General features: G+C 40.4%; 1 protein-coding gene across 25 annotated transcripts in view; it reads right to left on the reverse strand.

Moving 5' to 3' along the window:
* The window catches only part of NCOR2 (nuclear receptor corepressor 2), a 248,449-nt gene that overhangs the window by 176,555 nt on the left and 44,077 nt on the right, over positions 1-27,817 (reverse strand). For 24 of the 25 annotated variants that reach the window (XM_072144332.1, XM_072144335.1, XM_072144346.1 and 21 more), the window contains one exon: positions 3,678-3,874. In XM_072144332.1, the coding sequence (XP_072000433.1) occupies positions 3,678-3,782 (105 nt within the window). In that variant the 5' untranslated portion in view covers positions 3,783-3,874. Of the gene's footprint in view, positions 1-3,677; positions 3,875-4,400; positions 4,421-27,817 lie in introns of those variants that run through there. The other variant, XM_072144333.1, reaches the window with a different exon arrangement.

Consider the following 27,817-nt stretch of genomic DNA (forward strand, 5'->3'; position numbering starts at 1 on the left):
TGTCATTCAATTATCTATGTATTTAACCGTTCATTTAGACTATGCTACAGTCACTTTATGAATTTTATGAATGGACCTACTTCTACTATATGTTTTACTATATGTTTTTGTTTACCTTGACGTCACACTAATGCTGGAAACTCGCGCCAAAAATTACTATTTAAACCCATGAGCTCTCTGTATACCAAGCTTTATTCTAACTGATGAAGAGCCCGGTCCGGGCTCGAAACGCGTCTTTTTAAAGCCTTTTAAAGCCTTCTGGAATAAATACCATACGATTTTAAAGCAACCTTCCTCACTACGAGTTATTGGCGCTTTCATTACCCTGGAACATCCTACCCAACCACTGCATCTAAAGTGTATTACTAGTTGGGAGATGGTGTCTACTTGCTTTCCATGGTCTCATTCCTGTGGTTTTTTAAAAAAGCATTTAAAAAGACATGATCTTGCATTGCAGATTTTCTTGGATATCTTGGCAGGGAAGTGTAGTGAGCAGTTACATGCTCTATGTACACAATGAAGTAATCGTCGCACAAGGCTTTCCGTTACAACAAAGGTGTTTTTATTTCTTCTTAAAACCCATCACCCTTTTCATAGATGTGGTCTCTTCTAAACTGTCTTCTGCGGGTTGCCAGAAACAGGAAACCCAAATATAAAATACACAAAGAGTGCAAATGAGAAATAGCAACACTTCCCCTCCCTGAGGCTATATCTAAGCGACAGATCATTGGCTTGTGACCATTTGTGTGAAGCAGACCTGCTCGTCTACATATACCACATGCATTTGCTAAAACAGTATCATTAGGAGTCAGCCCACAAAGTTCTGCTCCATACTAACAATATGACGCAGGTTTCAGCATTGTACATGTCATAACACCCATTGGGAGAGATTTACTAATGCAAAATTAGATTATACATAATTATAGAGAGCCATATAGATCAAAGCATCTCCTGCCATCTCCTTTTAAGGCTACATTCACACGCCCATCATGGGGACATATATATACGGCCGCTAGCTTGTGACTGCATATACGTCTCCATAGACGGCAATAAGCTTCCAGCTGCAGCACACGTGTGGCACCATATCGCACCACACACAAAAAAAAGATAGAACATGTTATATCTTTTCCTGTGTGCATGGCCGTGCACCATGCATCCCAATGGAGAGGGGAGCACAGAGCTCACCCCTTTTCCTCTCCAACGTGTGCCCGTATGCATACATTCATGTGCATGTAGCTTAAAACTGTCTTTTACATTATTTTTGGGGGGTTAGTTCATTTTAAGACCAATGGGGTAGATTTATCAAAAGTGTTAAAAGAAAGACAGTGTACAATTAGAAGAGACAGGCTTATGCTGCACCAGATGTATCAAAGCTTCCAATGATGGATAATATATCTGGCATACAGTATATCTAGCAAAGAATGTCTGGTTGTACGTTGCAGCTTAGTTAATATAGAAAATTCTGCATTTTTTCAGGATGTTTTGACGCCCACTCGCCCTTCTAGTCGAGGGTTTGCCCCTTTAATGGCAGATACACCAGCTTCCCACTGCCGTACATATTTATTATAATATGCCTCTATTAGAGCAGAAGAAGCACCTAATTATCAAGAAAGAGGTGTATGCTTAATTTCCTCTGCATTGAGAGAAACTGACCTAATAAATTACAGTGCAACTCCACTCCAGCAATTTCTTTGCTATTATCCTCAGTTTAGTCTCCCCATAAAGTAGCTGCTGGGCCCGACTGTGCTCCATAGAAATTCTACGGGTTCCATCTGTTTAAGGGGAGGGGCTACTGCTCTCTGCTCACTCTTTAGGAAGGGGGAGGTCAACTGATGATGAGTATAGCTAGCAGAGGAGCTGTGTCTATGCAGATCTGTAGATGTAAAGTTCTGCAAAGCATAGTGAGGTGGGAGGTTTCCACTGTTCCTGATTTGTGTGGTATGGACTCTTTGCTCCTCTCTCTCTAGCTGCTGCCCTCTGGACACTATCTTCCCAGCAGGGAAGCTGTTAACCCTCAGTACTTATAAAGCACAGACTATGCCCTTCATAACTGCTGGTTTCTACTACTTATTGTATGCTGCATGCCACCCAATGTGATGAAAGTTGCCAGGCTAATCACTATATAGTCCTGTGTGTACACATTAGGCTGAGCTCAGTGAATTAGCTTGAAGGAATCTCACTGGAACATAAAGCATCATGGGAAGTGAGGGCAACATATAAATTGACTCACCTCAGGGCATAGACAGAAGGAGGAAAAAGTCAAGCAGCATAATATAGGCATTGTTCTGTTTGTTCTTAAAGTGGGAAGCAATATGAAATTGGAATTCCACTTTAAAGTATTTGGAACTGCTCCCGTCTTAATGTCCCAGATGTAAGGCACAAATTGGGATATGTCGCCCTTTGAAAAAATTTTAACTGCACCTATTTTAACTTTACATCTTTGTGTAGAGTGCCACAGTTTATGATATTACATACCGAAATAAAAAGCCATACAGATTTAGTGATGCTCATTTGGTCTTCATTGGGTAAATATATCTCTATGTATAGAATAACTATATATATGCCAGGTGTAGTTGTATAGCATGTTGTAACCATAGCCATCAGAAGTTAACTAAACAGTCAGTGACAAATCATCTTGATGGACACTGCCATAAGGTCACTCACTCCCATCCTCCATTGATTCTTTGTTGCCTAGCAACAAGTCTTTCTACAGCAATTTATACATTTACTGAGTGCTACCAAAAGTGATAATTTTTACCACAGCAAAATTTAGGTCCCATCTGCCATGAGCAGTGCAATTTTACCAAGCGAGTTGCTGTTGCTTTAAAAGAAAATCAGTTATGACAGAGAAACAAAGAGAGACTGTCTTGAAGGCTGCATTCTTATCTCCTGGCATAGGAAAAACACTTTATCTTAAGCAAACAAAATCAAACAGCGGTTTTCCGAAGCATACAAAAGAAACTGAATACACCTCAAAGAGGCCTGTAAACTTAGAATGGACTTGGCAAGTTACCAGGTGCATTGTGTCCAGCATAATACAGTATGTATTTTATAATTAGGTCATTTCTAAAACTTTAATACTTCTGCCAGAAAAGTCATCTGTCATATAAGGCAGAAGGAAAAATGTCCCTATGGTGTGATAAATAACATTACTTCACGAGGCTAGAAATATAAAATGTTACCCAGAATTTTGTTACTTGCCCATTAGTCATTTCAGATTAACTATAGGAGTCAACTTTTTGTTTGGGGTGTCCTATGCAATCTAGAAGCAAAATAAAAGATGTTGGCTAGACCTGCCAGTTCCAGTGGGTTCCAAGTAAGTGGTGGAGGCAGGGACCGGGGCCATCAGTGAATTATCACAATAAAATAAAGACTTGATGGGTAGACAAGATATAGCATTCATTTGTGAATAAAAGACATAACTTTTTTTCACTGTATCCAAACAAGTGCTGCTGCTTTTCTCTTCTATGGACATCAGGATGGATCCTGGAAGCGGGATTGACGGCTGTGGGCACCAGAATACAATATATAGACCCTATTGAGCAGGGATTTCTGTATCTCCTTTTCTTGTTACACCAGATCGAGAGATCAAGAGATAGAGACAGAGATGGAGAGAGATGTACTCTGCTGCCAATCCAACTACTAAATATTAATGAGAAGTTCCTTAAACGTCTTACCGTATGAGCGCGGGATAACTGCATCGGGTATGATATGGCATGTGGAGTGTATCGGGCTTCTGCGGCCCTCCGGCTCTGTGTCGCGGGCTGGGTAGAACCAGACATACTGAGACGGCAGACTTCAACTATATATTCTTAACAAAGAGACGAAAATCCAGAGAGGATCATGGGATGACTTTGGTAGTATCACTGCATATCTGGAGAAAAGAAATGAAGTTACATATTAATGACAGATGTACTTAAGATTATCTGCTACTTTAGCCTGAGTTTACATCTCCATGGTAAGGTGACCTTTACAGATTTATTCAAATATCATCAGGTAATATAACAGAATCAATATGGAAGACAAATGGACCCATTATAGTCTTGGGCAGCTTTGGTGCCCATCATAATGAAGAAGAATAACTGAGGGTATGTTAACATCTCTGTGGAGACATAGAGTGACAATATCAGCATAAACTTCCTTCAAACACACAAGGAAACACCAAGCATAGCCGGTTATTAGTTTTGGTTTGTGTAACTCGTGGTTTATTAGTGAGAGATGTAATATCATAACAGAATCCAGACACACACTGTACTTAGAATTTGCTTAAAAGTAGTTTGTTTGTTTTTTTTATATAAAATCGGTGAAGGATAGCAAAAAAAAAAAAATTAAGAAGACAAAAAAAACCCATACACAAATGCAGCATTGTCTACCTTCTCAAGCACTAGAAAAGTACATACCAGAAACATCCAGGCACAGAAGGTGTATGTGTACTAATGGCCTGCGTGCGTCTTCTGGGTGTTAGTTCATGCGATCGTTCTGCCTGTTCCCCAGGTGGAGCCTGTAGACTTCCTGATAGGGGGTGACCTGCACTTTGGTAGTGGCAGACCTCAGCACTGTACACTTGTCTCTGCTTCCTTTCTGTGCCCTGAACGCTGGTGTCAGAATCACTAGCTGCTGTGCGAAACCAAACCGGGGGAGGGGAAGTTCTCTCCTTGAACCGCAGATCAGGAGATGGTGATAAACTGTTGTTTTATCTACTGCTCACAGATACAGAGGCTAGAACAAGCAATTTCTTGCTGCTTCCTTCTTCTGGTGTCCCCACTCTGATTCAGGCAGATTTAAAGAGATACTAGAACTAAACACGAATGCTAAGACAACAGCAGGTTTCTACATTATCAATCAGTATTAAAGGGATATTCCCTAGCGGAGATGAGGATATTCCTATCCCGCCTGCCATTCCCTGAGTTACATACAAGCATTCCCTGAGTTACATACAGGATAGGTTCTGAAGGTTTGTTAAATGACTTTTGCAGCGTTTAAGAACACAATGGGGCACATTTACTTACCCGTCCCGTCCCGATCCCCGCTGTGCATTGTCCGACGAGGATTCGGGTTTGCCACGATTCACTAAGATTGTGCGTCCAAATTCCTGCATGTGTCGCTTCCCCGCTGAGGTCCGCCGGAGTTCACCTTCTTCTTCTTGGTGCATGCAAGTGCTGATCCTGTGACACAATTTCGGTTTTAAATTCTGCGGTTTGTCCGAATCAGTCACACAGAGGACGCTGGCTCGGGACAATAGGAGCGCCGGAGAAGGGACGCATACGTTTTTCTATCCCAACTGTTTTTTTTGTTTTGTTTTTTTTGTTATAAAGGCTGAACAACCCCTTTTAAGTGTAATTTGTATGTAATTTGGAACAGCTAAATTTCAAGGATTTAACTCGAGACAAAGTATTTCTTCCGTCCCGGTGACAAGAGGATTTTTTTTAATCATTTTTATAATTTTAGTCATGTGAAAAAGGATTACCAATAAAGCTTCATTGCAGACACCTTTTATAACTCTTATGTTGAACCTTGCAGCCGGGGACTAAATTGCAATATATTACCAGCATCCAAGAAGCTTCACCAGAGGTGACAGAGGGCAGAGAGGACTGTCTGTAACTAGGGGTCGTCTGTAAGTCGGGTGCCTGTATTCATAAGCTAAGGAAAATAAATGTTCCTGTTTGCTTGTTCTTTACCAGTAATAGACCCTAATAGGGTAACCCATATGGTACTTACCCTGCAAAAAAAAAGAGTAATACTACAGGAGTGATTATATATCTAATGAATCCATGGGGGGCTGTATATAATAGAATTATGAAGGTTCTGTAAATAAAATAATCATTAATAGGCAGTATATAGTTAAACTATCAGGGGGCTGCATATTAAATAACTATGACAGGGCTGTTTGGGAATAATAAACTAGGGAATATATTAGTTTTTGAATTTTTAATGCCGCCGCATGAGTTCACTGCAAAGGGGCCTACTGAGGTACTGTTGCTCAGTGACCTACTGAAACCTGGAATCGACTCTGGAGATAGTGGTCAACCCCTTTAAAGATGAACAGTCTGAAAGAAAATGTTTTGTGTCGTTCCCACCACATTTGGAATCTTATTTACATCTTCCCAACACAGTGCATGGAATATTACACAGTGCCACTAAGCACACTGCTGTCGTGGGGAAACAGGGACTCCTTATATCACTATGATGCACAAACCCATACTCTGCAATGTGGTCGGTCCATGAAATCCAACCAATGCATAATGTGTGAATTCTACAGATCGCATAATGATCTGTTATGGTCTATGTGGCCATGCCCTTTGGTTCTCTGAAAAAATAAAAATTACAGAATGTAAATTTTTTTTTTTTTTGCGGACCACGGATTTCAATAGAAGTCAATGAGACCGCAAAACAAAAAACTGCACACAGATAACATTTGTAGGCAACACATATTTTTTTCAGATGATGCCAGTGAACCAGGTGCTCTGCCATCTAATATTTGCAAAGTGCCATTAGAAATTCTTAAAGTGCTTTCAACATGCAATTCAAGTGCATCGTGTACATGCGCCTAAGGGGACGAGTCAATCTATGAGTCAGTTTCTCCTTATCCATCAACTGTTTATGCGAGTATGGAAGGGATCGACGATTTGTATACACTGTCAAAAGTAAAAAAGTGAAAGGGGTGGAGTGGACAGGACAAATGTGTAATTACAAGATTATTTACTTTCTGCACTAATTATGCACGGTTCATTTACACTCTTAGGCTATATTCACACTGCCGTTGCCCGCCCGTACCGTAGCGGGCAACGGCAGTGTACGGGGAGAGGAGGAGGAGGTGAGCTCACCCCGCCCCTCTCCATAGGAATTAATGGCGCACGGCGCCGTATTACGGCAAAAGATAGGACAGGTCCTATCTTTTTCCAGGTACGGAGCGGTACGGTGCCGCACGTGTGGCGCCCATTGCCGTCTGTAGAGGACGTATATCAGCCGTATATACGTCGGCCGTATATACGTCCTCCATACGGTCGTGTGAATGTAGCCTTATATCAGGCTGGATGGACAAGTATTTTCAAATGATCCAACTATTTGAATTGCAAAGACTCGGAAAGACATGGAAACATGTTATAGATCAATGGTTAATTTCGACATTAGGACCATTAAGCTTTACTCTCTATAAAAACCAGGATTTTACAATGAACTGACGACCTGAATGCAAGATGTGCAACTTTCACTAAACGTTTATGCAACTTCCATGTGACAGATGGATCAATAACAGAAGTCACATGCAGGCAACATATAAGATACGAGCAGATCTCATGACCATTACGAATGCAAATATAGAGCGACACAACAAAGTTTATGTGTGGCAAAAGGCTAAAAGCACTTTTCTACTTCACAAAATTAAATCGGTTATCCGAGTTTACTAATAATTTAGGATCGGGCTGGGGCAGGCTATTTAAAAATAATAAACATGTACTTACCTCCTCTGGCGCCGCTGATGTCCCGTGCCATGGTCCGTCTGTTCCATGCCCCCGTTTGTTTACAGCCGCACACAGGGAGCTTCCGGCAGGTGATGTGACCGGCTTCTCCCATCTGTCCCCATCTCTCAGCATTGTAAGATGGGAACTTTCGGACAGCCAGAAGCTCTCTGTGTGCCCTTGTAAACAAATCGGCGCACACATCAGATGGACCGGGGCGCAGAACATCGGCAGCGCCGGAGGAGGCATCACGTTTATTATTTTTAAATAGCCTGGCCCTAAATTATTAGTAAACTCAGATAACCCTTTTAAAGTATTTAGTACTCAAGCAAAAATGGTTTGACATCACTTTTACTGTAAAAGAGGTCTGTACATTATAAAGAGGCCATATACATCATATACAAGTCAGATAAACACCCCAAGGTCTGTAGGCTCAGTTCTTCCCTGGCTTGAAATAAGGATAATCGTTTAGGATTTTGCCAAACCTCATGATGGACTTCCGACCATGGCATTTTATGCCTAAAGTTATGCGTCAACATTAATAATAAATAATTAATAAAGGATCACTGTAAAGAAAATCCTTGCAATGCTTGCAGATAAAAACAACTTATTTCATTTTAGTTAAAAACATATTTTTATTGCCATAACAAGAGTACAAAAAACAGGGGTATTCTCGTCTGGGCATTCACATTCAGTTTGATATATCTACCATATATAAACATTTCTTCAATTAGATGTTATTAAAAAAATTGTTCCTGTGTGAAGATAATTTTCCATAGATGTAGGGATTTGGTCCCTTAGAAACTAGATAGCTTCCTCAGATACGGCCACCTCTGCTGAAGGGATTGCACAAATAAACAAAAAGTTTTTGTATTTGAAATATCTGAGAATTACTGCATGTCCCGCAGCCGTCCTGTAGTGATGATCGCTGAAGCCAGGAGGTCAGGCAGGGCTCTATAGCGCATGTCTGGCCACTGCTGCCTAAATGTGACGTGGTCGTAACCGAGGAAGCTATCTCGTTTCTAAGGGACAATATGGCTATGTTTATGGGAAATTATCTTTACACAGAAACATTTTTTTAATAACATCCAATTGAAGAAATGTTTATACCGAACGAACGGAAGATTAATGAAACTGAATGTGAATGCCGAGACGAGAATACCCCTTTAATCTTTAGAATTGGTGAACTCAGTATGTCCGTTCGGTTCAGAGATTCTAGGTTTGATCAGGTAAAATCAATCAAATGTATGAAGCAGGTTTTTCAGACCAAACGCCCTCATGGGTTTACTCTCAGGTAGTGTGGACCCGTTCCCATGGTAAGATTTTCGGCTATTCCCAAGGGCTTTATATTAGAGATTTTTCCAGTTTCACCCTCTAGACAGTATGCACACAAACGCATGCTGTTTGTGTGCCGCAAACAAGGGCCCGTTATCGTTCTTTATGGCCTGTCTATGAGTGAGCGATGCTCACATGTAAAAAAAGGGCAGGAATAGGAAACCTTAACAGGGATGTGGACATTGCTGCAGGCAGACCAAAAGGCCTTAGCCTCTTTGAGTAGTTCAAAGTATGTAGCATGGAAGAAACAGTCAAGGTCAGAGAACAGGCCACAAGGTCAAACACAAAGGAAAGCAGCCATCAACCAATCAAAGATGCAGGTACTCATGGAGTCCTGCTGCTACAACCAGCCCGGGGAAAAAACGTGCTTTAGGAATATTAAAATTGGTCCGATAGCTCAGAAATATGCATGATTATACCTACAAAGCACATTTCTTGTGTTATATAGTGGAAGGTCATGTTATTTTATTTTCTATTTTATGACAGTATCTAGCAGGCCAGCGTGCCTGGCACAGAATACCAAAGGATACAGTGCAGTTGTTTCTGATTTTTGCCTCTTTGTAGTTATCCGGCTCTGTAGCCAGGATGATATGAACTTGCTGACCTAAAATCCTGCTCAGTGACCACTTAAGTGAATAAATATGACATAGTACTGCACATTGATGACACATTTTTACATTATATTATGTAATCCTGTAGGAACACAGAGAAGGGGTTCTTAAAAAAGGGACCCTGTCAGCTCATGTGTCACATGAACGAAAACACAGAGATTTCTCATCGGCCATGTCCCCTTTGTTGCGCTGTGTACATCAAGCGGCCGGCGAGCAAAACTACGTCAGTTTTTTGTAAACTTCAGTGAACAAAAGTTTACTGATTGTTAAAAAGAACGCAGACATGGGACGGGCACGTCACGTACCAGCCCCCTCCACCAACTCACACATGGCGTGGAGGTGGCGTACTCGCTAATTTAGTTGCACATTCTTTTGATTATTGCACTGTTTCTACGCCAGAAAACTAACTTGGAAGCAGTGATATATCTCCCCCATAGGGCTTGTAGGTGAGCATAAGCTCAGCTTTCTTGGAAAATCTACAACAAGAATACAGGAAATCTTGATTTTTTTTTTTTTTTTTAACGTAAATGAGCATACTGGTGCATTTTAGCCACAAGATTTCAAGATTAAGCGTGCCATCATTTGTCCTGTTTTCTAATCTAGTGCTGCCATATATCCTTGGTTTACAGTGTCCTACTCCCCTTGTGAAACTGGGCAGGTAGGGGGGACACCAAACCTAACCAAACAGCCATGGTCATAGAGCACCAGTATGTTATTTTAAAAATAAAAAATTAAAATTCCTCTGCATTAAAGTCACTGCTTTTTCTCAATAAAATCATGTTTATAATCCAGGCCGTCACGATCCTTGGTTGGTCTTTATGAGTCCTAGTGTTCCATATACATACACATGTCTCAATGCAGCTTCTGTAAGGTTATTAGCTTTATGGTGGCTATCCTCATTTCGTCTCTTCTCCAACACTTGTTTTCTATCTGTATATAGTGGCATGGTGCCAGCTTTAGCAGGCCAAGTCACTCTTCAGCTGTACCTCACCTCCTTCCTCTTTTTTTTAGACTGCTACATGTTTGAAGAGGAAGATCTTTTACTTAGAGGTTTTCAGAATAAGACAAAAGAAATGTGTTTTGAGTTTATGATCCAGGCTAAATAAACATGGATCCCTAGAAAATCTAAGCATGCATGTTTACGGACGGTTGACAACAATTTTAGATCTCTGGACATATTTAGTGAAGAATTATCTGACTTATTATACAAATGCATTTAAATGGGTATTCCAGGTATGCAGGGTCTCTTTGTGACAAATGATTAAGTGGTCAGCAGGTGTCAGGAGTCTAAGGGTGAAGACACACGTGGCGTTTTTAGGCCGTTTTTGGCCCGTTTTTAGTTAGTGCGTTTTCAGATCGTAAAAAACGCATGTGTTTTTGAAAACGCATGCGTTTTTGACAGGTTTGACCAATTATCTTAATTCAAACTGGTCTTCAAACTGGTTTATTAACGCATGCGTTTTTAACGATGTGAACTAAAAACGGTCCAAAAACGGCCTAAAAACGCCATGTGTGTCTTCACCCTAAATCAGCTACTTAGAGCAGTTCTGGTGCCTCCAAGTGCCTCTTCAACCTCACTAGCCCGTGAGGTCTCATTTATTCATTACATGGTCGATTTGTAGCTCAGTTGTACTAGATTAAATTGGGGGTTCAACATCCAGCACTTTATAAGCTCCCTTTGTTAGTAAGAGCCAATTCACATCCACGCTTCTATGACCAATATCTTTTAAATTTGATGACAGGTCCTGTTTAACTCCTTGGGTGTTATATATGTGTGCTTCTTCCAAAAAAAAAACAAAAAAAAAAAAAAACATAAAAATGTAACACATTTGGTGTTTTTAACCAATATTTATTGTTATCAACAGTGAAAATGCAAGCACTTCTGAGTTACACCCACCTGAATGACAGCATTTTCAAGAAGGGAAAATGTTCTCTTAAGTAACATCACAGCACATCAAGAGATCTGAATGTCAAAGATATCATAATATCTGTGAAGGAAATCTCCTGCTTTGTAATGAAGTATCTAAACCAAACAAAACTGATGTTTGGGTTTTAGATACGGCTGTCGGATCATATCTCCTTTAGGCATAAAAGCATGTAGTTCGTGCATAAAATGTCTCACACAGGGGCTTGGCACTTTGCATGACTACTAATTATGCACGCATATAGCGTGCATCATAATCCGTCCGCCAGCTCTTGGGAAGCGGAGGGAGTGGGTGGTTTCTAATGCATGCATGTACAATATTGGTAGCCAAGATGCTCCAAGGGCTCTGAGAAGGTGATGGGACGGCCTGAACATAATGCACAATGAAAGAGTACACAGCCCCTGTGAGAGCACTGGGCCAGAGCGCCGATCCTAACTTGCATGTTCTCTAAAGATGTTTTTTGGACTAACTACATGCTTTCATGTTTATTTAAACCACAAACAGCAGGTATGTTTGGTTTAGATTACTGCATTACAAAGGGTTTTATTTCTTAAAGGACACCTGTCATCAGGTCTCTGCCACTTGCCCTGTCACCTCTACCTGTTGGAGCAGCTCACAAGGATCCCATCCCAGCCTTTATCTAGTTATTTCATACATTATTCATTGTAAAATCATCTATTCTTTATTATGTAAATAGAGCTGGTCACATGGTCAGAGGCAGTGATGTCACCCCTGTTACCCCTCCCCTCTCCTCCCCCTGCTCATGTCTGTGTGTAATGTATAGTAAAGCATAGTTCGTGCATCTGCTGACATGCTGCATCCTCCTAATACACAGGTGAGAGACACAGACATCAGCTACACATGAATCTGACATGTTCTGCTGTAACATGGCTGCATGGAGCTGCCTATCTCTCCTATACACACACATGCACATACAGGCTGCAGCGGGCGCCAGCACCAGGAAGCACATCATTATACAGCCTCACATCATTATACAGGCTGTCAGTCATGCACTGGGGGTGTGGCTGTGCCTCCCACTCATGAATAGAGTGGACAGCTTGAATATGCTAATGCTTCATTGGACATTTCACAGGTCATTTGCATACAGCTTTAGGACCTTATTGCTTAGGTTTACAGGCATGTAGAGGGACAATGAAGGGATAGAGGCAATGCTCTCTAATGGCAGTTTATGAAAATATATTTAGTTTAGGGGGGTTATTTTGCATGACGGGTTCTCTTTAAGGTCTGTATCTCAAATATGTATAAACAATATACAACAAGGAATAAAAAGAGTTAACAGTATTTGTTATCAAACGAGGTCCGATTCCTTCCTATAAGAACAGTAAAGGCTTTCCTAAAGCTTCACTCCCCGGATGAGATCCAATTCCAGTCTAGACAACAAATATGAGACTCTCGCACTGAGCCTAAGGCAATATGACATACTAAACACTACACAGAATGGTAATAGTTCACTCCCTCGCCACATTGCTGAATGTCACCCTGTAGCCCTAAGCAACCAGTGTTTTCTAGAAAGAGTTTCTTCAAACACACAGTAATGATTAAAAAAAATGTCTCCCTCTTGTAGTTGAGCAGTTTTTATAATTTATGTCATATATACCTGTCCCACATTAAAACACTATATACCGTAATTGTAACATGTAGGCAAGATATAGTAGAGAGCTGAGTAGCAACACAGAAAGCATAGACGTGGTCAGAACTAAAAAGCTTAATAGGAAACTTAAAAAGATGGTAATGTATATATTTACATTGCCCAGTATAAAACATGTACCGTATATACTCGAGTATAAGCCGACCCGAGTATAAGCCGAGGCCCCTAATTTTACCACCAAAAACTGGGAAAACCTATTGACTCGAGTATAAGCCGAGGGTGGGAAATGCATTGGTCACAGACCCCACCAGTATATAGCCAACCAGCCCCCTATAGCAGTGATGGCGAACCTTCTAGAGACCGAGTGCCCAAACTGCAACCAATATCCACTTATTTACCGTGAAGTGGTGGCACTTCACGGTGGAGCCATTTCTTTGGGCACTCAGACCATGGGTCCAGGCATGGTTCACCAAATAGGCCAGTCCCCAGTAGTATACAGCCACCTCAGCCTGCCCCCAGTAGTATACAGCTTGCCCCCAGTAGTATATAGCCTGCCCCCAGTAGTATACAGCTTGCCCCAGTAGTATATAGCTTGCCCCCAGTAGTATATAGCTTGCCCCCCAGTAGTATATAGCTTGCCCCCCAGTAGTATATAGCTTGCCCCCCAGTAGTATACAGCACCCCAGCCTTCCCAGTGTAGTATACAGCCCAGCCCAGCCCAGCCTGCCCCTAGTAGTATACAGCCTGCCCCGTGTAGTATACAGCCACCCCACCAGTCTGGCGGGGCGCCGCCATTGCTCTCTCCCGGGCCGGCGCCTAGTATGACGAGCCGCTGCTGACGTCATGCTAGGCGCCGCCCGGGAGAAAAACAATAGCGGCGCCGAGCAGAAGAAAGAAGACTGGCACAGAAGCCTGAAAACGAGCCGCGCGGACATCGGGGGAGCAGCACTGCGCATCGGGGCCACCGGAGGGCGAGTATATAAGTTTGTTTTTTTAAAGTAATTTTTATTGACTGACTGCTGTATTGACTCGTGTATAAGCCGAGGGGACGTTTTTCAGCACATTTTTTGTGCTGAAAACCTCGGCTTATACACGAGTATATACGGTAAGTATTGCAATGTATTATATGTGCAATATATATCACCAATTTTGTCCATCCGTTCTAGAAACCATTTTACCAGCATTTTTAAATGTCATCGCACCGGTTTCATTTATACCGGTAGCTGTGTCAGTGAATCGGACAGATCTTCCTATAGATAAAATATGCAAATGGATAAGTTAAAGGGGTTTTCCAGGCTAAAAATATTAATGAAATTGCAGGTGGAGAGATCCAGCACTCATTCATGAAAGGTTAAAAAAATCCATTTTTTATATATAGCTTCATTAAAAAGTAGAGAAATATACAATGTAGAAAAAATGTAGTAAGCTTACATACGGAATAAAAAAACACAGATGGACCTACGCGTTTCGGACGCTATATAGTCCGTCCCTAGTCATAGTCATTATTCATTTATAATCCCTTCTCACACAGTACACGCCAGACCATGACTAAGGACGGAATATATAGCGTCCGAAACGCGTAGGTCCATCTGTGGTTTTTTATTCTGTATGTAAGCTTACTACATTTTTTCTACATTGTATATTTCTCTACTTTTTAATGAAGCTATAATAAAGAAAATGGATTTTTTAACCTTTCATGAATGAGTGCTTGATCTCTCCACCTGCAATTTCAAGTTTACCTGAACCAACACAGGATTTTTCCCCTCTGGATCCCGGGCACCGTTCACACTGGATGCAGCAGGTCTTTGCCGTAATGGATGGGTGAGCTGTACTACCCCCCTTTTTTTTTTTTGCTTCTAAATATATTAATAATATATCCACACAAAATGACCTGTCAGACTGGTGGGGGGACAGCAGTTGGTCTCGGTAGATCACAAAAAAAAATAGAACCAAAATCTGAAAGCTACGTTCTCACAAGATTTCATTTTTGAAGTTCTGACTAACACAGCCCCAGCAATCCAACACTCCAAAACACTGAAGAGCAATTTCCATTGTGGTGGGAAGAGGGATAAATATTTACATTTATAGAATTGTATCAAACTACCAACTCTTAACTATGGAGGACATTCATGTGTCTCTAAACTATTGACTTGACTCTTCTATATGCACTTTAAGTGTATGATGTGCTTTAAGGCCCAGTTTACACCTGCATTTCTGGCCAAGGGAGTAACTTGGAGAGGCAGGGTCCCATAGCCGATTTCTGAATTGGGGCTCCCTACCCCCTCAGAAAATATACATATTTGTATACTTACACATTTCTACACTTACATAGCTCTTTCCCAGTAGCTCCTGACCACATGGGGAAGTACACAGAAGGAATTCAAGATGAGAGATCCCTAGTCCTGTTGTCCACTCCCTCCCCCCAAATTTATCATGTGCGATGCCGATTCTTGCTGTGCAGCACGATATGTATATAATGGTACAAATTCTCCATTCTTTGGAGTGTCAACTCAGATGCCAAGGCCCCCTGAGACTATGGGCCCCTCAACAGCTGCTATGGCTGCTACCATTGTAGTTACGCCCCTGGTTCTGCCACTAAGCTGATAATAATGATAATAATTTCCATCTAAAATAATGTACATTTTAAGTGTTAGTGTTAGTTGTTATCATTTTTCTGGCAAAAAGTTAATAGAGCAAGTCCAAGCGAAGATGTGAACTTGCATTTTTTCCCCAGAAATGAACATTTTTACCCAGAACACTCACACGCAAAAATGGTGTCTCACATTTATGAAATGGTATGCACTATTTTTATGTTTTATTTTGCACTAAAAAACATGAAATTGCTTGAACATGTATTTATTTAGTGTTTGTGCCAGTTTTGTGTCGCGGTGCTTAGTTGGACTGTGCACCACAATTTTGTCTGTGCCACAGCATGAACAAAGTGCAGCAAAAAAAAAAAGAATGGTGCACACTTCCAGAGCAGTGCAGGGGTGCCAGATCCATGAAGAACGTGCACTACAATTCATGAATCAGGCGCACCCTGCACAATTCACAGGCAGCGGGCCAGTGTCTTCATGATAAAAGTTCTGAAAGCATTTTAAGGATTTCCCTAATGACAAGGCGTATACATAACAAGCTGAAAATACAATAACAGAAAAAAGTATTTTTCTAACAGTCATAACTACCAGAGGCTCTACAGAACATACACCATGGGGAAAAAAATTAATAATCCATTTAAACTAAGTGGAAACCACAACTTTATGAATATCCATGCAAAATCAAACAAACACTAATATGTGCAGGCAATGCATTTCTTACTGAACTGAAATCCCATGGAGTGTAATGACCTACTAATCTTCCCTAAAGATGCCATCCTAGGCATATGTCTGCCCATTATGTGCCCTTTATTTGCTTCTTTAGAAGAATGAAGGAAAGAGAATGTGTGAATCCTGACAACACGTAAACCAATTTTTACATTAAAATACAGGGATTTTCAACTCCTATCCTGTTCCTATTATAGGTTTATGAATCAACAAGGTGTTGCCATTTTATCTGACAAAAGGACACAGCCCCAGTGTATAACATCTGCTGCTCAAGTCATTCATACATTTCCAGGAGGAGGAGGAATAGTACAATGAAGAGCTGATTCACAATTATTTTATATAAGCTATTGAAATAGTTTACTAAATAAGACATATCAGGAGGGATGGAGAGGCTCTCCAGTCATAAATATTTATCACCTATCCAGGCAAGAATAGTGGGGTCCTCACCAAGACTAAAGATCAATTATTAAAACAAATATGTAAAGACATGAAAGATTCCTAAGGAACTCCAGCATCCAAACTTGAGGAAAATATTAATAAAAATTCACTTTATTTAGTACAAAAAAATATTTAAAATACACCACAACGTCTAAAAGAGTTGATGCGTTTCGGACAAACGTGTCCTTAGTTGTAGTTTAAGGACAAGTATGGGCCTGGCTTATCACAATCCTCTAAAAGAAAAGCCATGCGTGTTGCCTGGAGCAGCAGAGCTTAGCTTTTATCTCTTAAACTAGCTCAGGTAAGACCTACTTCAATAGGTTGCTATGGGCAACATAGACAAATTTCTATTAGACGCTTTCTGCTCCCAGAGAGTTTACACAATGCATTAGAACATTTACAGTATGTGAGGTTATTTCTAGAATTTTTCATCTCATCGCAGCCCATGAGCTAAGCAAACATGACTTTTAAGTCAAATATACCCTAGAGACCATATAAAGCACTAAATCTGACTAAGCAGGGCAGCTAACAGTAAAATAGTTAAGGCTTTGTGTAATAAGCCCGCCCTTCAGGGAATGAACTTGGATGAACCCTTGGTCTTTTCACCAAAATACAGTAAAATGCAACTAACTTTAAAGGGACTGTCATCACTAACTTTATACGAGGCCATCAATATAAACCGACTGGTATGTTCAGGTTTCTGCTCAATGTATAAGTCAGATAAGATTTCATGATGTTACACATAAACCCTTAAAGAGATTTTTTTTAACCTTAAAGATATTTAAGATATATTAAAGACCTTATACATATTCATTGAAGCTCCGTTCTTTGTGAAGTAGCCTCAGCCAGGACCTGCAGATGGGCTCTTATGGAAGGTCATAGAAGTTCCACTGAAGTTGATGACAGCTAATCAATGGGCTTCAACACTCAGAGCCTCATCCAATGTAATATTTAAGCCCTATCCTTTATTTTAACTCCTAAATATCTTGAAAGGAACACATCACTTCCCAAGTATCTCCCGACTCTGGAGGAAGCACTAGTAGAGGCCTAGTCAGTCACCTGCTGGCGGAAGAGGGCACAACTCCAACCATTGACTGGCTGAGCAAACAAGAGTTCCTTATGGCGTCAAGGAAAATACAGGAAAAGAAAGTGCAGAAGGATCCAAATAGGTTCTTACAAATGGGTGCAGTCGAGGCGGCACCCCGCATGTTCTTTCAGTTATATGGGATTAGCCAAAGATAACAGAGCTCTGTGCTTGGCAAACTTTGGCGGCTCTGAATGGAGAGAGACATACCGCATGCCCGGCTGCTGCTCCGCCCAGCAGTGAGAATGGGATCCCCATTCCTCTTATTGCTAGGTCCTCATGATTGGTGGGGGTCCCAGCTGTCAGTCCCTCACCAATTAGTAACCCCATTTTCTTATGGATTCTAAATAAAACTTCCCCAGCCGGGATAACGCCTTTAAGTATAGGGCCCATACTTTTCACTTTCACCATTTTCACTAAAAATGGCTCAGCAGAATTATGAAATCTAACAAAGATTGCCATTATGGTTATTAGATGATCCTTTTATGTCATGTCTGACAATGTACCATAACCATAAATGATCAGCCTAAAATTACCCCATAACCGGTCAGCATTCTCTACAAGTAGGTTAAACTTTTGTTCTCATTATTAGTACAATTGAGCAATGCGGATCGGAATGCAAAATGCTACACAACATGAAATAGGTCTCCTATATTTAATGTACAATACGCTATAGGCATTCTGGTTGTTCCTGTTTGACCACACCTTTTTAAACCCTTTTGTAGATTGTCTGCAAAGACTTACAATCCCCTTATGGGTTTCATATATATGAATGAGGGCTGAAACATGCAAATGTTTGATTATTTTTGTCCTCAAATACTCCACCATAAGGAGAAAATAAAGTCTAGGAAACAGTTTTCTATATATGGAACTAAATATGAGTATCCTAAAACATTTAACAGAGCAAAGTGTTTCAAATGTGAACCTATGTGGATCTAGGTTCACAAGCCACCCCCATCCTGGTATTCAGGTGACACGATCACAATGTTGTCCTTCTATTTTCTGGGAAATTTAGCATTGCACAGAACAGAACTTTAAACACTGTATTCAAATGAACATTAAGGAGGAGTCACAGGGGAGAAGAAGTACAGTGGGATCTACCAGTCGGGCTTCCCTAATGTCTTACAGGGCTCACACATCGCATTGGGATAACTTCAGTAGTTGACATATCATGTAGTACTTGGACTATGGGACATCCATCAAGTCAGGAGGTGAAATCCCAGCCTGATTATTTTCCACCCATTTGACTCTTTACAGGTCATTTAAAATTACAGAATACAGGATTCTGTGTGCTTATCGACATGATTTTAAGACACTTAGGAGGTAGATTTGTGTTTGGATGCAAATAACTCATTGCCAAAAGGTGCTCAGAATCTTGACAACATACAAAACATTGTGTAAAGTTAGAAAAATGTAAACCAAAAGATTAAGGGGTCACTTCTATTTCTTTTGGTTTGTTGAGGCAGTTAATCGCAATGTATAAAAAGTTAATGAATCAGTGAGACCCCGGGACAGTCACACTTTATAATTGCCCGCTAATTGTTATACTTAGTCTTATGCTCATCAATATTAATTAGCTCTACACAACTATTGGGAGTTTTCTTTGATACTTTATATACAATTAAAAAGATCTCTAACACCAGAAACCATAACCCACCTCTAGATGAATGGGCTTTGCTAGATAAGAACATGAGCTCACAGGCTTTTATTTTTTATCATTTTCCCACAGAGACTACAATGGTGTTTTTCATGCCTTTCATGAGGTCATGGATGCGTATCAGCTCAGTATAAACCACCTGTAAAAGCACAACTTCCAGGTCCTCTAATAACAGTCTGCTGGTATCTTCTGCATCCTATTTAAATACATGTGGCAATTGTTCTATGTCTGACATATCTTCAAAGGAAAACATTATGCCCTTGAAAAGGCTCCTGGAAAGATTATATTCCAACAGATGAATGGATATTCCTTCCTAAAAAAAAAAAAAAAAAAAAAAAAAAAAATACACGCATAGTGTATTTTGGGGGAGTTGCATTTGAAACCATTTTTTAGTAAAGTTTCATTTCACTACTAAAGGGCCTTTCAGTGACAGTGCCTTGTGTGATGATTACTTTACTATACTACCTCCATCCTATTGTTTATACTGCTAAAGAACAAGGCTTTCTTTTCTCCCAGCAGCCGCTATGGGGCCCGCAGAGTCAGGGGGCCCTGTCATCCGACCTGACACAAAGAATGGAGGATATGCACCATTATATCTATATTGGACTGCACATGTCCAGCATAATCTGTGAGGTGTATATGGCGTCTGTATACACTGTCAGTATGTTGCATATGGACTGTATGTATGTGTATATGCACATGAGTATTTATATGTGTGAGTATACTAATATGTATATTTTTTTAAGTGGGAAAGGGGGCCCCACAAAGTAGGGGGCCCTGTCTCTCCTAGTTACGCCACTGGCTGTAAGATATTTCTCCTCTATTCTTTGGATAGAATACTAAGTGTTGGATAGGTGTAGGATCAAATCCCTCAGCAATTCTTTTGGTTGTGCCTTGATGCCGGTTAGCCTTGAGGATCAGGCATCACTCCGCTGCTACATAACACTTGCATGAAACAGCAAGGGAAACCGTGTCATCTAAGTAAAGCAGAAAATCAATGTGTTTTATGTGTCTCATTTGTGCACTTTAACCCCTTGCATCTAATTCCATGCAGTCTGCTGGTAACAAGGTCAGTGACGTCAGCCCAGATGCAGAGAATTTTTCTGGTCGGTTCACTAGGCGACTATTGATTTGATGCAAGGCCTGAGATTAAAGTCTTCGCAACAGCAATAAGAATTACATTTTGACCGTCATCGATAGATACGAGATTAGAGTAAATTAGTGGTAAAAAATTTTAGGTTGGAAAGTAAGTGAGACAAAGAGATCCTTCAACAAAAAGAACAAACTAAAAGCTGCAGTTTCAGTCCCACATACACTAAAGTTTCCATAATAACACTCAATAAGGAATTATGTACTGCCAATAATATGTTACAGGAACGGTCTAATAGATAGAAAATTGATACTGCACAAAGGACTGTGTGCACTGAAATCAATGGCTTCAGAAGTCCACATGTATTCAGTGACGTCAAATAGAAAGCAATTTGTTTTTTATGAATCTATTGATTTTGATTGCTTTTGCCGGTAAATGGAACAAAAAATAATAATTTTTAAGTCCCCTACTTAAGAACACCTGACTTACATACGACCCCTAGTTACAAACGGACGTCTGGATATTGGTAATTTACTGTACTTTAGTCCTAGGCTACAATAAATAGCTATAATAGTTATGACAGGTGTAATTAATATTTATTGTTTATCCCCGTTCTTATGACAATCCAACATTTTTAAAATCCAATTGTCACAGAGACCAAAAAAATTTGGACTGGGATTACAATAATAAAGTATACGGTTCCGACTTGTAAGTAAAAGTCATGTTCTACTGCAGGTGCCAGTTTTTGCATAGGATCCATTGCAGTGCTGAGACTTCTATTTAATATGCGAAACCCTTTTACATTTCCTGCTTGTTTTATGACATTTCACTACAAGGATAAATTAGACAAATGACTAGTTTTACAGGACAGGATTACAACTCACCTCCCAGTCCCCACTGATCGTGCTTTAGTACAACTTTATGCAAATGAGAAAAAGAATTCTGCAAAGCACCCTCGTTTTCCTCCAGTGTATCATTTATTCATGCCCCCAGCCCGACTGGCTCCGCCTACATCGGTGACATCACCGTCTCTCTCTCCAAACATTGCACTTCCCCACCGGACAGTTCAGGTAATGGTGTTCTCATGCATGCGCAAGATTTGCAGAGAGAGCCTGAGATGTCACCACCTCTCTGTACACTGGGTAGGCGGAGCCAGTTGGGTCTTGGGCATGAATATATTATATAGCGCCGGAGCTCAATGGTGCGCTGCAGAGCAAGTTTGCTCATTTGCAAATTTTACAAAGTTATCTTTTTACTCAATGCGGGCTTTCAAAGTGATACTAAATAAAGATCGGTGCCCACGGGTGACAGAATGGGGCAATGATGCAATCATCTACCATCAGGTAATCTGATCTAATGGGATGAAATATTACAAGTAAAATAAAACCTCAATCCTCCTCTTCTCCAGTACCGGTGATTAGATAGTCTCCACTGGCCTCCAGTACAGATTGTACATGCCATCACCTCTGACGCCAGTACAATTCATGGAATGGTGTCCCTGGACCAGTGAAATAGCAGTGCAGAACAAAAAAAGATTTTTTTTCAGTTTAGTACAGGAATTTTTTCATCTAATTTTTAACTCAAAGGTTTTGCAGTCAAAGGCTTCTCGAAAACTTGGAAGGAACTTGCACTTTTATTTCCTCAAAAATTGAAGTGTATTTGGCAAGTATGAGGACTCTCAGTAACCCTGAATATTTGTATCCATGAAATGACTGCTCGCCTATATGGAAGCATGGGACTTTTTTCATTAATTGAGGCTCAGGATGTAAGAGAAGTGCTTTCCTTTTCTGTCTTCCACAGTTATTGATTGCTTTTTATTTTTGTTCCTGGCTCTCAGCAGACACGCTGTACTTTCCCTGGGTGAAGCATGCTTTCCATTAGAAGCATCTCTTCCATATGGCCAGCCAATTACCAGTTTCCCCCAAAGGAAAAGAGAAAAAAAAAAAAAAAAAGATACTTGGAAAAGAATGTATATTTATAGCAATGTGTCACAGGCTTGCATAATAACTACTAAGTCATATGTGCTTTTAACGTTAATGCAGGAACTTCAGTTAAGAACATAAATAGTCTGTGCAGATATACTGAACAGAGGTGTTACTGGCAGACACAGGATGAACCTGGGGCTTATTTCACTTATTTCTTAGTTTAAACCTCAAGTGTAGGTACACACAGGAGCAATCTTGGGTCACATACACAGAGCAAGCATGGAAAAACCTAATCCTGAAAACCATTAATGGGAAGTCCAACGATGAGATGCTGAACTGAACTCCCAGGCAAGTTTAACCCCTCAAGGACACATCTCATTTTCATTTTTAGGACATAGCCCAATTTTCTAAATCGGCCATGGATATTCAATTATAGCTTTAGAACGCTTTAACTTACAGACTTTATTTTTAGACTGCAATTTCATGACAGGTTGTACTTCACATATATTATATATTGGTTGAAATTTTTTTGCACTTATTTATAAAAAAAATATTGTTAATTTGGTGAAAAGTGACCTTAACCCCTTACAGACATGTGACATAATACTACGTTACATGCAGGGTGCGGGTGTATGGAGAGGGCTCACGGGCAAAGCCCTCTCCATAGCCGGTAAGTCTTTGCTTCATAGCGCAGCTTTGCCAGCGGCTTAAAAAAATGGAGGCGCATGGGCGCCACCATCTTACCAGGGATTGTCGCATCCCATGATGTCATCTGGGACTGGCAATTTGTCGCCATGACAGCCTCGGGTCTTCTGAAGACCTGAGGCGTTCTTGCTTTAACCCTTTTATTACAATGTAAGATAAGCACATTGTAATGAATGAGGAGGAAAATCCCCATATACTGCCATTCGGTAGTATGGCAGTATATGGTAGGATCGATCAGACAACCTAGGCTTAAAGTACCCTAAGGAGTCTGAAAAATAGTAAAAAAAAAAAAAAAAAGTTTAAAAAAAAATTATAATAAAAACTTTAAAATTCTAATCAGCCCCTTTCCCTATTACTGATATAAATAAATAGTAAAAATCATAAACACATTAGATCTATCAAAATATAATAACGTTTTTTCGCTGCGTTTAACCCTGTATGGGAAAATGGTGCCCAAAGTCAAAAATGGCACTTTTTTGCCATTTTAAAAATATTTTTTAAAATTCTATAAAGCGAGCAAAAAAAATTCCTAAAAATGATAGCATTAAAAACGTCATCAAAAGTCACAAAATAATGACACCACCCACAGCTCTGTACACCAAAGTATAAAAAAGTTATTAGCACCACAAGATGGGAAAAAAAAAAAATTGTGTACAGGAGGTATTAATTTTTGTAAATGTATGAAAACATTATGAAACCAATACAAATTTGGTATCCCCGTAATCGTACCGACCCAAAGAATAAAGTAGACATGTAATTTGGGGCGTACAGGGAAATCCGTAAAATCCAAGCCCACAAGAAACAGCGTAAATGCGGTTTTTCACCAATTTCACTGCATTTGGAATTTTTTTCCCACTTCCCAGTACACGGCATGGAATTAAATACCACCATTTTGAAGTGCAATTTGTTATGCAGAAAACAAGCCCTCACACAGCTCTGTACATGGAAAAATTAAAAAGTTCTAGATTTTTGAAGGTGGGGAGGGAAATTGCAGGGTTGCCCTGCAAACATAATTTAAAGGAAACCTACCACTTCGGATAGGACTTATAAGCAGGACATGCCGTGCACCAGCTCAGGGTGAGCTGGTGCCAGCGCTCATCTTCGTTATGTTTTTAAACTGTTTTAAAGCTTCCCCGCACCGAGGTCCGTGCTCGGCGCACCATGCGTGCAACTGTGTGTACGCCTGAATAGGAAGTGGTAGCGCGCATGGTGCGCCGAGTGCGGACCTCGGTGCGGGGAAGCTAGTTCCGATATAAACATTAATAAAGTGATTAAATGCTTTAAAACAGTTTAAAAACATAATGAAGATAAGCGCCGGCACCAGCTCATCCTAAGCCCTATTCGAAGTGGTAGGTTTCCTTTAAGTCAAATGCAGTTATGGTCCTCATTATTGACCCCCTTAAAATGAACCTCTCATCAGGAATGTCATTTTTAGCTGGTGACAGGTTCCAATTGCCTATGCCATGCAGATTTTAAAAATGTCTTTGCCAGCATTCTGAATCTTTGCATATGCTGAATAAGGAGACAGACACAGGATGCTGCCTATCACTCGGGACTCACCACACACTGCTGGCAGGGAACCAGGTAAAACGAAATAAACTATTATAAACTACTGAAATGATTTTAGAATACAAATTACAAAGGGATTATTAAAATCAGCATACCTTAGGAGAGTGGTGGCGAACCTATTGCACGGGTGGGCACCCAGCAAAAAATTTGCCAGATAGGACTCAAGGCTTCCTCCTGCAGTCCAAGACAGCCCAGGACGTGCCATGCTCAGCTATTTTAAAGCGACACATACTTGGCTGCCAGGACTACAGGAGGAGCAAGAAGGTGTGGACAGAGATGGATTATTGTTGGAGCTCCTGCTTCCTCTTCAGGGTACCCTGCTTTCGATTGTATTGGTGTCCTCAGGAGAGGTTACTGCTCAAATTGTCATGTTGGCACTTTGCAACATAAAAGTGGGTTTTGGTTGTAGTTTGGGCACTCTATCCATAAGGTTCGCCATCACTGGCTTAGGATATTGTAATTGTCTATAAATGGGAGTTATCTGTAAGGCAGGTGTTCTTGAGTTGGGTCTGCATGTGCTATTAAAAATACCAAACAAATTCTATGGATGTGGTTCAAGAGCAAAGGTAAACAAATTATGTGCAAGTACAAGGAGAAGTTGTGGAACGGCACCGTGTAGTAGTCGGGTGCAGGTCTTCACAAAGGGTCCGACATGACCCACCAAGTATAATCAATGAAGGAAGATGAAGCAGCACTCAGGGAGTAGTGAAAAAGTGAATATTTATTCCACCATGTATGTCCTGCTTCATCTTACTTCACAAATTATGTGCAAAGTGCTAATAATTGGAGTCTAAGGCTTAAAGTAATGCAGACTGGCCTCTCATGAATGGTAACACTACTGAAGGGCAAAAGATATAAAACACAAAAGTTTAGGTATACTGACAGTTTTAAGGACACCCAACTGATAGACAACTCCTAGTTAAAGACAGACCTCTCTGCCCTCTGTGACCTCGGGTGAAGCTCTCTGGATGCTTTACTATAGTCCCAGACTGCAATGATCACATGTAAGGTGTCTGTAATGAAACTTTATTGATAATCCTTGGTCCCATTACAGCAAAAAAATTTTGAAACTCCACTGGAGCAAAAAAACAAAAGAAAAAAATTATACAATTCCGACTTGCATACGAATTCAACTTAAGAACCTATCTTGTATGTAACCTAGGAACGGCCTAAAGTCCATAAAGAAATGTCATGAAATGTCTAGAAATGAATGATGTGGTTTTTAAACTTTATAGTTCGAGTTGCTCATTGGAACAAATCAGAGCTCAGCTTTCATTTTCCTACAGCCGTTTACAAAGCTTCACTCTATGAGCTGAGCTGGTTTCTATGAGCAACTAGAACAATTTTACCTCAGACCTCCTGATAAATCTCCCCCATTGTGTTGGAGACCTCTATGTGGTATAATGTACATTCGTCTGCACACAGTCAAAATCTTGCATTGGATTATGAGTGTGGTTTATCCATGTACATCATACACCACAAAGACTACAGACAGCTCAGCATTGCAGGCGTGGTATAGTCTCGAAATGACGCACATAAAATACACACTTGGCTATTTTAAGGCATCTGTCCCGGCAAGTTCTGGCGTTTCAGACGCGATCACTCCGTGCCCATATTTTCTAAAGTGGTTTATAAGCCGTTACCCAGGAATTCAGTGAAAAGCTTTGTAATTTTATCTGAGAGCTTCCGGCCTGTCTCAGACACTGTGCATTACATAAGACGGCTCGTCCTGTACTACAGCCAGAAGTACGAGTGTTTTTCCCCAGCCTTGGCAGAACTCCTTATTCCTCTGTCGCCATGGTAACAGTGGCAGCTTTCCAGATGCCTCCAGGAGTTGAAAAACTACTTAGAGGACTTTTAATAGCTCCGTCTCTTCAATCACCTCTAATTATCAGTCCTCCTATGTGTAACCTACTTTCTTTATATCCACTGCTTAGACCAGTAATTTATATATTACAGTACGGAGATGAGTCACATACTTTGCAACCTTGAAAATGGTGGTTTCTCCAGTAACCTGTCTATTCAGATAGACGCGAGAAAAGCAACACCAAAAGCTATAGTCAATTCATAGATACTTCTTTATTAGAAACTTCTTTATTAGAAACCATAGAAAAATGTGCAAAAAACTGCAAGCGTTGGAAGCGCCAATTCCCTAAAACATGAGGCAGTATTCCGCGCCACTTTCTAGAAAATCCTTGGTAACATGAAAATAAGTTTTCCAGCCTTGAATTAGGAAAACACTGCCTGCTGTAGACAGCGCTGTTTCAATGAGTTTGTATCTCTTCAGCACAGTGTAGGGACCTGGCATGGCCACAAACTAGGAATTAAAACTTCTCCTTATGGAGACTTTGTCACTGAGGGCAGTTACAGCCATTGCTGCATCACTGAAGGATTTGGGGGAAAAAAGCAAATATGTTTTTTTGGTGGCATAGCTACATTGTAAGGCAGCCACCTTAACATCAGGCATGTCTTTTTTTCAGAAAGACTAATGACATGATGTGGGAAAACATAATTGCATATTTTCCAGGGAAGCATCAATTGCTGTAAGTCTCCACACACCTTTAATGACAAAGTCTCCATAAAGAGTCTTCTAAGTTTTGTAGGCTGTGGCTAAAGTGCAGATCTATCATCCAAGAAATAATAATGTCAAAACGCACCAATGTGTATAAAATGCTTTGCACAGAAGGAGTATTTTCTGGACATGGTTCATGACAATAACACTACATTACCCTGTGCAGAAGGAGATTTTAACAAAATAATGATGATAACAATGATGATAAATAATAATTTTTTATTTATATCTGACTTTTGTATTTCTTGTATTTAATGAGTTTTTCTTCTTTAAAGTCTCGTGCACTCACACATGGGCCAGGAAGATGCAAGCTGCTCATATGATAAACCTTATTTTTATGATTAATGGATGCAAACAAGTTCTTACTTTGAAGAAATACATTTTCTAAATGCCACCAATAGGTTGCCACTTTAAAAGATTGTGCCCAACCCTTCAAAGAGACGTAAAATAGTAATGGGTAGATCAACACAAATTTTGGGTAACCTTTTCTTTGTCAGGATGGAGTGGGATAAAAGTT

This window comes from Engystomops pustulosus, chromosome 1, assembly GCF_040894005.1.
Source record: "Engystomops pustulosus chromosome 1, aEngPut4.maternal, whole genome shotgun sequence".
Classification (NCBI taxonomy): domain Eukaryota; kingdom Metazoa; phylum Chordata; class Amphibia; order Anura; family Leptodactylidae; genus Engystomops; species Engystomops pustulosus.